The 14623-nt window shown below is 41.9% G+C and overlaps 1 protein-coding gene across 1 annotated transcript in view; it reads left to right on the top strand.

Annotated features, from left to right (window-relative positions):
- MAGI1 (membrane associated guanylate kinase, WW and PDZ domain containing 1) overlaps positions 1-14623 on the top strand; it is a 93216-nt gene that overhangs the window by 14436 nt on the left and 64157 nt on the right. The window contains exon 3 of the mRNA XM_029286087.1: positions 10260-10291. Coding sequence (XP_029141920.1) covers positions 10260-10291 — 32 coding nt within the window. The remainder of the gene's footprint in view (positions 1-10259; positions 10292-14623) is intronic.

Here is a 14623-nt window from a genome sequence, read left to right as displayed (position 1 = left end):
ACAGACATGTCAAACTTGCGATGTTACATGACGTTGTGCAATGTATCGGGCCGGCAATGGGGTGGGCGCGGCTTCCACATGATGTGTCCGGCCCGCAGCCTGGCAGTTTGACACCCCTGATCTAGTACAATGTATAAAGGTGTTCTACTTGGTGGCGTTAATTTGTTGTTGTTCAGTCACTAAGTCACGTCCGACTCTTTGTGACCCATGGACCACAGCACACCAGGGCCCCCCATCCTCCTCGGTGTCCCAGAGTTTGCCCAAATTCATGCTCATTGCATCAATGACACTATCTAACCATCTCATCCTCTGCCATCCCCCCTCCCCTTTGGCCTTCAATCTTTCCCAACATCAGGGGTTTTTTTCCAGTAAGTCCTCTTTTCTCATTTGGTGGCCAAAGTATTTGAGTTTCAGCTTCAGGGTTATATTAATACCATTCCCAATATTTGTAACTGGTATCATAGCTCAGTTAGAGTGACTTGGCAGCATTTATTTTCTTCCTCTATTATATAAGAACTCAAGAGATCCCCAGTGAATAAGTTGACAGCAAGTATAGATGAAATTTCTGAATATAGCATGTAATATAAAATTTTCCATTCTATAATGTTTTGTGAAATTTCATAGCCTTTTAAAAAGATTGATCAAATTAATGTATTATAAATATATCAAAGGCTTTATTCATAATAGCTAAATTGAACTTAATTAAAATTAAATGTTTTGAGACAAGGACATTCTGAGTGCAAGATGTGAGATGGGATAAACTGAAGTTTTATGAAACCAGATTGTGAAGGTTATATATCAGAGAATATCATCTGTAGGTCTACAGGCAAGGCTAACACTTCAGTGTTTTTTGTCTCAGCATTTAACAAGAATTAGTGTTGATTTTCTTGCAGGAAAAATGAAATTCAAAGATTTTCTTGATGCGTACACTCATGCCAATGCTGTTTTTCATAAATTATATATATTTAAGTTTATTTCATAAACAAGTAATTTTGTTGAAGTAGCAACACATCAAGACCTTTTTTTCTCTTTGCTTTTCAAGCCAACTTTTAAATGAGTCTTTAATATGATTTTGCTGGCAAAAGTTTCTGCAGAGTTAGTTTAGTATCCCCCTGCTTTATCCAAAAAAGAACATTATTGCTCATTAGTGTAAATAATTAAGAGCTTCTTCTTTTCCTTTTAGAAGCCCTACAAATAAATGTGTATTTACCCAGTAATGTGCCTGTTCACCTTTGTGCTAAAAAGTTTGATTGCTGTTTCAGATGTCCGTTTGTTTACAGTAAGGGTGAAGCTTATCTTTCACAAAATAAAATTGTTCCTTATTCCAAAATCCTAGAAAGAGTGGGCAGGGCATTTGGGGATTCTAATATAACTGGGTCTCAAGAGAAGATCCAGGAAGCAGACATTAAGAAGCTGAGGTTTTCAAGACACAGAATCAAATTGAAATTGCTAGATTTCTATATTGATTCCACAACTGTGGGTCTCTAAGCAAACAAAAAATCATCAAACCCAATGGTTAACTGAGGACTTTTTGAAATGCTTAAAACAAGGGATGCACATTTTTTTGCAAATGATAGCTCCAGAGGCTTTCCCATCTACAAAATGGTAGCCATTAAGGATATCCCCATTTACAAAGCACCACTTTACCAGAATTGTGCCAACAGTGCTGCAGCTGCAAAAAAGCTAATGCAGTCCTAGGTTACATCAACAAAGGGATGGTTTCAAGATCACGTGAAATGATAGTACCACTTTGTATTGCACTGGTGAGACCATGCTTGGAATACTGCATCCAGTTCTGGTCACCACGACACAAAAAAGATGCTGAGATCCTAAAAAGGGTGCAGAGAAGATCAACAATGATAATAAGGGGTCTGCAGGCTAAACCATACGATGAACAATTGATGAAACTAAGTATGTCTAGTGCAGGGGTAAGCAACCTTGGCTCTTTTATGACTCGTGGACTTCAACTCCCAGAATTCCTGAGCCAGCTTGGCTGGCTCAGGAATTCTGGGAGTTGAAGTCCACGAGTCATAAAAGAGCCAAGGTTGCCTACCCCTGGTCTAGTGCAATGAAGAGAAGGACTAGGAGCAGTATGGTAGCCATCTTCCAATACTTGAGAGGTTGTCACAGAGAAGAAGAAATCAACCTATTACCCAAAGCACCTGAGGGCAAGATAAGAAATAATGGATCGAAGATCATTAAAGAGAGAACCAACCTAGAACTAAGGAGAAATTTCTTGAGAGTGAAAACAATCAGTGAAATTCCTTCCTCCTCCAGAAGCTGTGGGTGTTCTGACACTGAAGGTTTTCAAGAAGAGACCGCCATTTGTCCTGAATACTATAGGACCAGACACGCTGGCTGAGGAATTCTGGGAGTTGAAGTCCACAAGTCATAAAAGGACCACATTTGAAGATGCCTGTTATAGGGTCTCCTGCTTAAGCAAGGTTTGGACTAGAAGATCTCCAAGGTCCCTTCCGGCTCTATTCTGATTATTATAACTTCAGAGCTTGAGATGGAGACTTCTTACAAGACAAAGGTTTTACAAAGTTAAGCCTGATAAAATGCAATGAACATTCAACCCTTCTCCAGGGTTGTTCCGGGTAGATTTTGAAGGTATAAGGTATATTTGCAGACAGAGCACTAGGCTGTAGTTTATTCATCATCCCTAGTTTTCAAGAACTCTTGATTGTTCGTTTATGAAACTTTATCCTTCCTGAGTTAGAGATGACTCTTAAGTGATCTGTATATTACATTCAATTAACCAACACCTTGAAACAATGTAATAAAGGCTGTAATAAAGTTGTTCTATACATCCAAAGCAACATTCCTTTCTAGCTTTGCATTTGCCTTCTGCAATTAATAATAATAATAATAATAATAATAATAATAATAATAATAATAATAATAATAATAATAAAGTTGGAAGGGGCCTTGGAGGTCATCTAGTCCAACCCCCCTGCTCAGGCAGAAAACCCTATACCGTTTCAGACAAATGGCTGTCCAGTCTCTTCTTAAAAACTTCCAGTATTGGAGCATTCACCACTTCTGGAGGCAGGTTGTTCCACTGGTTAATTGTTCTAACTGTCAGAAAATTTATTAAATGTTTTAATAAACCTAATATCATAAAGGAAGCAGCCCCTTTTGCCTTTAGGGCAAGCTATCCAACTTGAGAGGGACCCAGAGAGAGAATGGGCCCTGTCTCAAAATGTGGAGAATCTCAGAAGCTTTCCGTGATTTGCCCAGGTGAGCTATATTTGGAACGCAAGAGACATTCTTGGAAATAGATGTCACTGAAGGCTGACATTTACTTTGCAATGTGCCACTTCCCTTCTTTAAGATTAAAATAACGCTTGAAAGGTGTAAAAGAGTCATTCGGTATAGGGAGCCTGGCAACTTCCAATGGACGTGTCTACGGGCACATTGATTATGGATGTTTATTTGATTAGTTCCTGCCCTAAGGTGTTTTAGGTGCTGCCAGTATGATTCACGAAGGTAAGCCAACTCTTTGAAAAGAGAATAAATAGCTCCATTTTAATCGCTCGCGCAAATGCTAGGCAAAAAGAAAATATTACTACCGCAAGAAATTCCATTATTGATAGTTATTCATAATATTGCAAACATCAAGAATAATTCCAAATTACAATACAGTGATTTTTTTTTTTTAAAAAAAAATCCTTAATAGTTCAGGATTATCATTTCCTCCCAGCAAGCTGTGTAAAGCAAACTTTAACGAATGCTGAATTTTAAACAGAATCTTTTGCTTCAGATGTTTCTGATAATTAGTTTAGTGTATGTGTTTTCATTGTTTTAGATTGACCTCATATATAGCACTAATTGAAAAGTGACATTTTATGTATATGAAGAACATAATGGGTGTATACAGCCTCTAAATAGCCCCTGCAGCCTTTGCTTTTGTGATGGACTTTGATTCCTGCATAAAAAAATATTGTTTATATCCAGTAGAGGACAGTATTCCATATTTAGATGGATCACCTATGCCAGAAATGTTAGTTTCTTATGCTAGTTCTATTAAACTTCTTCCTCCCTCCCTACTAAATGTGCTTATTAGGTGTGTTTTTTAATGTATACAGCAGCATCCCTTTTATCTTTTCTTTTTCTACTGGACCTTTTTGTTACTCAGGTCTGTCTAACTTTGATGAAAGATAATAGAGCAGTCCCTCTAGTGTTAAATTAATATCTATCTAAAGATTTGATGTTGCAACATAATTTACCATCCTGCTGCCAGAACCAATGAAGTCAGCAGTGTAAGAGTCTTTTAAAGTTAATGAATGATTAATTTATTAATTAAGATCACCATGCATTTAGATCTCCCTGGATGTATTATCTTTTTGCTTCAAGTGCACTCTGGTCAGCCACAAAAATAATCCTAAAATCCTAATCCAGGACCAATAGCAGGGAATCAGCGGAAGTTTGGTTGGAAGCATAGCTAGTGCTTCCCAGCTGTTTCTTCTGACACAGGAAGGGCAGTAAGCATATAAATGAAGTGATTTAACAGAATAACAGAGTTGAAAGGGACCTTGGAGCTCTTCTAGTCCAACCCCTGCTCAAGCAGGAGACTTCATACCATTCCAGACAAATGGCTGTCCAATCTCTTCTTAAAAGCCTCCAGTGATGGAACACCACAGCTTCTGGAGCAAGCCGTTCTACTGGTTAATTGTTCTCACTCTCAGAATTTTTTCCCCTTAGTTGTAGGTTGGTTCTCTCCTTGATTAGTTTCCATCCATTGCTTTTTGTCCTGCTTTCAGGGAATAGGTTGACCCCCTCTTTGGAGAATAGGTTAAACCCCCCCTTCCTTATGGCAACCCCTGAGATATTGGAACACTGCTATCATGTCACCCCTAGTTCTTCTTTTTGCTAGACTAGACATACCCAATTCCTGCAACCGTTCTGCATGTTTTGGTCTCCAGACCCCTAATCATCTTTGTTGCTCTTCACTTTAGTTTCTAGAGTCTCAACATCTTTTTTACATTGTGACCAAAACTGGATACAATATTCCAAATGTGGTCTTACCAAGGTAAAGTGGTACTAACACTTTACATGATCTTGGTTCTGTCCCTCTGTTAACGCAGCCTAGGACTGCATTGGCTTTTGGGGGGGGGCTGCAACACACTGCTGGGTCATATTTAAGTGGCTATCTAATTCCTGTGTTTTTGCTTCCAAGAGACTGATGTTGCCACAAGCACGGACTGAAATGGCACAGTTTTAGTGGCCATTCTTATAAATCAAAACAAACCTCATCTCTAGGCTCTTTGAAATATTCTAGGAAATTGTAATATCTTGTCTCCTTGGCTCGATGAAAACTCATCGTATAGCCCAAAGCATATTAAGGTTTTAATTTCTCATTTGGCTCAATAAATGAAATAAGGTGAAAAGTCATATTGCAATTGTGGCTTAGTGCCAGATTGGTTCTTACACCGTGGAGTTTCTTTTCCAAGTCAAGATAGCTGCCATGACCAGATGGAAGATCCTGTTAAATCTAATAAGATAGAGAAACGGGATGGGGTTGGGGATATTTGTGCAATGGTGCCTATTACCTGGTTTCTATGTGGATTTTCAATATGCACAAAGCTCTGTACAATTCTTCTTATGTGTCTGTTCTTCAAGGTGAATACAAAATATTTCTGTATTAAAGGGAGGCTGTGTGGGAAATGCTGATGAAAAGTATTGCTTCAGACCATCCCCTGGCAGAGGTTGTCATTCATGTGTTAGCTTGAGTGTTCTTGTTTCTGGTCCAATATCCAGAAGTACAAGACCGGAGATAGCAGCTCTAGGCTAATGGGAATTAAACTACTTAATGCAGTGGTTCTCAACCTGTGGGTCGGGACCCCATTTGGGGTCGATCGACCATTTCATGGGGGTCGCCAAGCAAGGCTGTCCGCCATTTTTTTTGTCCGCCATTTTTTTTCCGCCATTTTTTCTCCCTTTTCCGGCAGGTGCCTTACCTCCCTTGGGCTGGGCCAGCTGGTGGTCGGCCTATTCCGTCTCTGCCGCTTGCCAGCTACGCCTCGGCCGGCGCAGGGGGCGGAACCACGCATGCGCGGTGCTCCCAGGCAGGGAAAGTCCTCGACTTACGACCGGTTGGGTAGTCCTCGACTTACGACCGGCGTAGTCCTCGACTTACGACCGGTTTAGTCCTCGACTTACGACCGGTTGGGGTCGCGGCATTAAAAAGGTTGAGAACCACTGACTTAATGGGAACTTGATAACCAAGGAAGCTGGCATGCAGATTTCTTACCAAACCCAAGTTGCTGCATAGGAAAGTTCTACTGCATCTGATGTTACAATCCAGATTGAATCATTCACTAGTACTGAGGTTTACTAATTTGTGGGCTGGTTGGTCGGTCATATTTCCTCCATAAACTGAGAGTTCATTGGGTTTTTGTTTTTTCTTTAAATCTGCTTGCTCTTCACTTTTGAATATTGAGGATTCTTGAAGTATTGAAAGAAGCCTTGTTGATTTTTTTTTATTAGAAAGCCTAAATGAAAAATGAAAAAAAAAACATTTCAGATACTTCAGACAGAATGTGAGACGATAAGGCAAAAGGGTTCTCTTAGGAGTGCAAATGAAAAGTTAACCCAGGGTGTTCTTCCCTCCTTCCCCATTGATCTTTGTGGTCCCACAAAGTGGAGTGGAATGGGATGTTATGAAGAGGTAAGACATGTGTATACTGAACTCAGCTGCACCCAACATTTTGTGTCAACTACAGAAAACCTAGCGAGAAAAGGATCCCCTTAAGAGTCCAGTTAAGGGATGACTGAGATGAATATGAACTGCTTTGAATACTTTAATCTCTATTGGTAAATGCTCAGTACTTCATGTTATTATTATCATTTCCTATGCCTGCCCCATGGAAATGTGCTTTTCCAGCTTTTCATCCAAGAATGCTAACTCAGAATGACTTGAGAAATCTGGTTTATTATTTGGAGTAAGCATTCAGATGCCCACTATCCAGCCACTTCCACCCCCCTGCTTCAGTAAGTGGAAGTAACCATAGACTCACCCCAATGAAAAAATATATATTTGTATTATTGTTTTTTTTTGTTTATAAGTATTATTGGAGCCAGAGGTTTAGACTGATGTACATATCTAAGGTGCCTTGTGGAAAAACAAGCTATGGCCCAGACTTCACCATAAAGCTAAGGTGGCTATCCTAGCTATTTTCTGATAACCTCAGCTTGCAAGGGAAGTGAGCTGACCAGAGGAAGTCAGCAGGCACCAGCAAAGTTGCTCCCAGACCACAGCAATTCTGGCTTAGCATTTTGTGAGACTACATTGAATCCAGACCCTTACTTTTCAGCAAAACCGACTTTTGCACTTTGTATATTTAATTTGACCTGTTTTCTTATCTTTTTTTTTTTGCTGCTATACTCCACCAGAGACCAAAGAGGTAAAAACTAAAAATACTTGTAGTCCTTGATTTACAATCCTTCATTTAGCAACCATGGAAAGTTACAATGGCACTGAAAAAGTGACTTACGACTGGTCCTTACACTTACAGCCGTTGCAGCATCCCTGTGGTCCCGTGATCAAAAGGTGCTTATATTATTGTTATTTTTTTAAAAAGGTGCTTGGCAACTGGCATCTAGTTGTGATAGTTGCAGAGTCCTGGGCTCACGGGATCACCAATTGCACCCCTCCCATCTGGCTTCCTGACAAATAAAGTCAATGGGAGAAGCGAATTTGCTTAACAGCTATATCAGTGGTGACAAACCTATGGCACACGTGCCAGAGGTGGCACTCAGAGCCCTCTCTGTGGGCATGTGTGCCATCGCCCCAGCCCCGCCTCCCTCTGCGCCCCTCTCCTCACCAGCAGGCCCCCCCCCGGAGGAGAGTCACCCCAAAGCGTAGCCCATGCGGAGCAGTGCAGCCAAGGAATGGCAGCCAGGCAGCGGAGACAAGACTCTGCCCTCGCACCCCGTCATGCGCAGTTGATGCTGCGGGGTGCGGGCAGAGGGCATGGCCACCATGGCACTGCTGGGCCGCCTGGGCAATCTGCGGCAGGCCATGGAGGCGGTAAATAGCCCTGCGGATGGGCGGGGAGCGGGGTGGGGGCGGAGCAGGCAGGACAAGTGCGAAGCAGGGGCGGGCGGGGGAGCAGGGCGGGGCTAGTTTTGGGGCACTCGGTTTCTAAACTGAGCTATATGAATCACTGAGCTATATGAATCACTTAACAACCATGACAAAAGAAGTCACAAAATCAGGCTTGACTCTCTTAACAACCACCCTGTTTGGCAACGTAAGTCCCAATTGTAAGTCAAGGACTATCTGTAATATGTTTCAATGCCTCTGGCGCTGAGGAATTTGCACATTTTATTATAATAGGGAACATATTTCTGGCGTCTCCGGGGACCATCACATTTCTTGCCTTGGAGTAACCTGCCACAGGAAGGAGGGCTTTATAAGCGTAGACTCCTAAATTAAACTAATGGTTTAACACAAAAAAGTGCTCTCAACAAAAGGATTTCTAGGGAGTTGCTAGAAATTGCAGTTTGAACTGGCACCCTGCTACTGTTTCCTAGCTACAGTTACTGTCAATAGACAATTTGGTGTCTAGAAAATGTGATGATATGGACACTATGCAGCGAAAGCAGCTTCTAGCACAAGCACATCAGAGTTAAAAGCATTGAAGTCAGTATTTATCATTGTTGGTGAATAGTATTCTGACCAAAGGGAGCCATAATTTGGAGGGCATTACTCGACAGGATCATAGTGGCATGGATCTTAGTGATTGATTAGAAGTAAGTTTGTATTGCTTGATGGTGGTATCTCGTACATGATCTCAATTCTTTATACACGTGCTACTCTTTTTAGTCAGGCATGTAATCTTTAGTATTGGATCATCGTAATACACCAAAGAAATAATTCTTTAAAAAGGAAGGAAACGTGTTGAGTTCCTTTACACTGTAACCTTGATTGTGGGGGTACATATTTGAAATTATCACTTTGCCCATTTGTTCCACAGTAAGTTTTTCTTCAATTCCCAAATTATTTTTTTGTTCCTTACCTTTCTTCATCAGGGTAGGGACCTAGTTTTCTTTTTTCTTTTAACCAATCAGCTCACATAAGCGCAAAATCCCGTTTCCAGCGGGACATTGTATGGCAAAAAGTGGTGACAAAGAAAAATTTGCAACACCAAAAAAAGAAAAAAAAAATACACAGCAATTTTAAGGGTCTATATTCAAAATGCAAATACCTCCTCTGGGCTTCTCCACTGAGTTTTAAAGGGTTTTCTTATTTGCCTTTTCATCCCTCCTTCTGTTCCTTAACGGTCCTTTCACCTTTCTTTATTCAGATATACTTAATGGTGCATTTGTTGTGAAGCTTCTGTACTCTGCACAGCATGGCTAGCTGAGGGTCTCCTCATTGAATGATGCAGACTAGGCTGGCAAGAAACTGGGGGGGGGGTGTTGCCAGTAGTATCCACCGTTATAATTGACCTTGCTTTTCATTAAAATGTTGTCCTCCTTTGTTCTTTCTCGTCTTTGGCTTTTGTTTCATCGATGCGTGGGTGACAAGAAATCTCAAATGCTTTTGCCTTTTGTGAAAGTGTTCAGATCTATCTATCTATCTATCTATCTATCTATCTATCTATCTATCTATCTATCTATCTATCTATCTATCTATCTATCTATCTACCTACCTACCTACCTACCTACCTACTGTATCTATCTATCTATCTATCTTCATCAACGTCCTCTTGTTTATGCACCACCCCACCACCTTTCCAATTGGTCTGATAAATTTCACACGCCGGTTGCATCAAAAGGTAATATCCTCAGCTTAATTGTAAGCTAAATCTCTCTTAATCCAGGGGAGCGTTTGAGATTCTATCCAAGTGTTCAATTTCCCAGGCCGCTGAGGTCTGTGAATTTCTTTCTCCAGCCTCCAGGCTGCTGCAGCACAAGTCAGCATAGCTAATGCAGATAGATCTCCTCCCCCTCCACACACTCTCCCCCCCCCATCTCTCTCTCTCTCTCTCTATCCCTCTCATTCCTCTTCTCGCGCCAACTCTACCCCCCCACCTTTGTAAAAAAAAAAAAAGCTGTGCTTTGATTCGATATGAACAGACTGGTAACTCTGGTGCTCCAGCAACATCTGACATAACTCTGCAGATGGCTATGTTCGGATGATATACCTAGGGTTTGGGGTGTTTTTTTTTCCCCTCGTTTTTTCCTTCAGGAAGGTAAAGACCTGTATGCTAATCCTCTCTTTTTCTCCTTGTTGCCATCTTTTGCAGGATTGCCAGCCCCAAAGAAGAGCCCAAAGTCGGTAAGCACTTTTCAGCTACTAGACCTGTTTGATTATTTTTGTCTGGGGCGTGGGTGGGCGTTTCTTGAAATACAGATAAAAAAATAAGGTGGGAAGCTAGATCTATGCAGCTGGCTCCCAATCCTCATCCCCACCTTAGCCAGTCCTTTTGAAAGTTGCCCGATAACCATTTTATTGCTGCACTAATTGCTTGGCATGGCTTTCGCTGGAAGGAGGTGGGGAAGGCAGGGCAGAAAGTGGTTAATGAAATTGGTGCCGGCGGGAAGACTTGCACTGGATTCAGTTTAGCAACTTACATATTTTCTTCTTTTGATATTGGGCTACCTGGGCATTTAATTTAGGCTTGAAATGCCCTTTCTTTCTTTCTTTCTTTCTTTCTTTCTTTCTTTCTTTCTTTCTTTCTTTCTTTCTTTCTTTCTTTCTTTCTTTCTTTCTTATTGTTTATTCCTCTCTAAAGATAGTACTCCCTATCGGTGACTACAATGGTTTTGAGCTTTTTAATGTGCTATATTATGAATAATGCATTGAGGGGGGAAATCTTAGAGCTGGCTGCCTATTACCGGAGAAAATCCCTTTTTATCAATACAAAAAGATATCCTTGTTGTTTCCCGTGACTGCGTTAAGCTGCCCCGGCATTTTGCTTGTGTGAAGCAGTTTTCTTTGGATAGGGAGATCATCCTTTATTGTTCTTGCTTGGATTCAGCAGCATTCAGTATGCTGCAGGTTGGATTTTTTTTTTTTTTTTAAGAAGAGAAAGAAGGGAGGGATCAATATTTTATTGTCCTTGCTAATCTCGTTTCTTTGCAGAGCAGTTACCTGGTTGACGTGTTAGCTAATAGCGGTGGAGGTGATTGCAGAGAAGTGTAATTAAAACGGGCGATGTTGCAGACCTACACATGCAGACCCAGAGGAATAATGTAAATTACTTTGGCTTTCTAGGGAGTTAGCTTCTGCGGGAGGAAAGTTTTCTCATTTGTTGGATGATGGATAAGGAAGCAGACAGGGTAATCTCCAGCCATTCAGTTTCTGGATTGCAGAGAAGGAGAGGATTGCAGTCATTAAGAGATTCTGCAAAACTTTGCAGACGGTTCCTTCTAGGGCTCCTTCGGATGAAACCCCACCTTTGTGTGACAAACGGGGGAGAGGTGTGCTGAAATCCCTTGCTAGTCTCCGTGCAACTTTGCTCAGTGAAAGAGCAAACCCTGATATAGTGAATGTGGCTTCTCCTGGCTTAAGCCACTGCTGATTAAAGTCACACATCCCCCCAGGCCTCTACTACGATCAGGTTTGCTTTCACACGGGTGAGACGGACAAGCATAATTTGTACTTAGTCTCAAATCCCACATACTCTGGGCTTAATTTTGTGTCACTGTCAGCAAAGGATTTAAGCCCTCGGTTAAAATGGAAGCAGGTATGCAAAATGTGGGAGGGGGATGGACAGGCAAGCAGAAATGGTAGCCCTTCCTGCTTCCCCTCCCCTTTCCTCCCTATCCCTGGAATTAAGTAAAATCTGATAACGGCATCCAAAACTTTGGTACGAGACAGCTGGTGGTCTTTTCCCTTCTTCGCTTAAGTTCCAGGACACCTTCCTCTACTAATCGAGAGGCTGTCCCAGGTGCCTACCTTGTGAGTAGCTCAAGAGATTCGTAAGAAGCTTCAGAATCTTCTGTATGCAATTTTGAGATCCATTTAGAGAGGATTTGGATGCTGAGTGAACAAAGAGGTTGTTTACAAACAGCTGTCATTCTAGAGCTCCTTCTTCTTTCCATTCACCCTCCCCCTTTCCATCTGTCTCAAGAGTCAAATCTTTACATAAAGGGAGAAAAAAAAACGGCAATATTGCATTGCCGAGAGCACACATGCCACGCCCCCTTTTTCATTTCCTTCAGAAGAGGGAAATTCTTTAGAAAAATATAATTTTATTTTATTTTTTAATAAAAAGAGCTTCCAAAATGGGGCAGTAGTTCTTTAATATGATGCTGGTTTGTGTGTGTGTGTGTGTGTGTGTGTGTGTGTGTTGTGTTTATGTTTTAGTAACAAAACGGCTTTATCCGAAGGTATCATTTTGCTGGTAGCAAGAAGCAGAAACACGAGATCTCGGGAGATGTTTCTTTATGTCACTAGAGATGAAATCAATCATAATATTGTAACGGGGATGTTTTAAAGTATGGGGTGAAATTAAAAGTATATGCTCTGGGAATCCACATTGCTAATGCTTGAAGCAGTTTTTCCTCCAGACATGTAATGATCCACCCTTCTCCCTCCCCCCACATGGGATTTTTCTGAATCCAATTCTTGAAAATGCTGTATAATATTAGCCAGTGGTTGCTGTTATTGGATGAAACCTACTTGTTGACAGCTTTCCAGGATGACAGAACCCCTTTGCCCTTGAAGTCCCCAGCGGTTACTAACATGGTCTGACAGTTGTGTTTCTTTCCCCCCTTCTACCTTTCTGGCTTTGTTTCCAAGAGTCCCTTAAACACTAATTATTTCTTGATCAATAATAGATTAGCTGTTGCTCTGTGAGCAATGTGCAGTTTCCTCTCCTGGCCACCCTTTTCCTCAGTTGTTTGAATTAAATTTAAAAATTCACCTTAGCAAACCTTTGCTTTCTCAGTCAGTTATGCTATGGGTGTAACGATTCCAGACATGCATCATGAGGTTTTATTCTGCATCATTCAGGACCCACCCTGAGTATCGTGCTCAGAGAATGATCAAGGGGCCAGAATCTAAGTTCTATGACAAGAGATTGAAGGACCTGCAAATACTTAGATTTGAGAAGGGAAGACCGAGCAGGGGCGTGGGGGCACTCTTCAAAGACCTGAGGACAGAGAAGAACAGAATCCCTTCTCTGTCACCCCAGAATGTTAGGAATGGCATTCAAGCTGCAAGAAGGCAGATTGCAGTTCCTAACAGTAAGAGCGGTTTGATTGTGGAATTAATTGCTCAGAGAGGTGTTGAATTTCCCTTCATTGGATGAATGTCTTTGGAGATTCATCATCTAGGTCACGGTTCTCCCAAAGGTGCTTTCCCAAAAGGCAACTGGACTTTCTTAGGTTCCCCCCCCCTTGAAAATGTTTTGCTACTCATGCAAGAAGCTTCTTCAGTTCTTGGTGACCTCACTGGATGACTTCAATGTTTTAGCTTGGTTTCTGGCACTGAGTAGGGATTTGGCTTCAGTGGCCTAAATGACCACTACTTTCTTACTAAAATCCTATGAGTTTGGACAACCATCCAAATTTCTCATTCCTTCTACTAGAACTGTCTTTTCCAGATCCGTTTTCCCAGACCTTATAAAAAAATTTGAGGTGTTGTGGGTCCATTGTTAATTTTCACTGAGTCCGTTTACGGAGGGATTAAGTGACTTGGTATTCCTAAAATAACATCGGTCAGAGCTCCTTTCTAGTTTTTGCTTTCCTGTGGAGTTGATTTCATGGTCTGGTCTACCTGGTGAGATTGATAGTATGAGTGATTTTCCTGAGCATTATTCAAGCTGATGGTCACCATATTACATTGCTTCATGAGTATGATGGGTATATGATGGGAGTTGCCATCTAAACCAAACCGAAGGAATCTGCTTGTGAAAAGCAAATGGACTTAGCTTTTCATAAATAGAAAAAGGTGTCATTGTGGGAGGAAAGTTGTGCTAATTTGCAGTGGCAAAAAAATCAGGAGTTTGGTAGCACATTTTCTAACTGACCAATTTCGTTAAAAGGCATAAGCTTTCATGAGCCGCGGCTCACTTCATCAGATGCTCCATATTCAAATATCCACATCTATGCTTAATTATCAAATAAAAATAGAGGAAACATTAACATTGCTTACTAAGTAGAATGAAGATACCTTACGTCAGACATGTCAGACACAAGGCCCAGGGACCGGATGCGGCTTGCGGAGTGGTTTCAAGTGGCCCGCGAAGCCATCCTGGAAACAGTGAGGGAATGGCCCCCGCTGCCTTGGCCCTGGCCCAGGCCGGCCAGGAGCCAATGTACAATTTTGTGGTGGCCATCTATGCTGAAATGCATTCACTCTTAGCTCCACAAGGCCGTCCAGAAACAGCGAGGAACCAGCCCCTGCTGCATTGGCCCCACCCCCTGGGTACATGCTGGGGAGATGTCACCCTTTGTGAAGAATGAAGAAATGCACCATGCCTTGACGATTGCCCCGGTCCCATTCCCTTCTGCCAGAGACCCTCAGATCTGTCCCACTCCTGCCCAAGCTCCCACAGGCAGCCTTGACGCGAATGATGTAGAGCTGGCCATGCCCACCCAATAGGCCACACCCACTCCATCCACACCCACCCTGGCCACACCTACCCAGCCCCCCAAGGGC

Source organism: Protobothrops mucrosquamatus, unplaced genomic scaffold (assembly GCF_001527695.2).
Source record: "Protobothrops mucrosquamatus isolate PMUCROS unplaced genomic scaffold, P.Mucros_1.0 scaffold2841, whole genome shotgun sequence".
Lineage (NCBI taxonomy): Eukaryota > Metazoa > Chordata > Lepidosauria > Squamata > Viperidae > Protobothrops > Protobothrops mucrosquamatus.
This window is presented reverse-complemented; position numbering and strand designations above follow the sequence as displayed.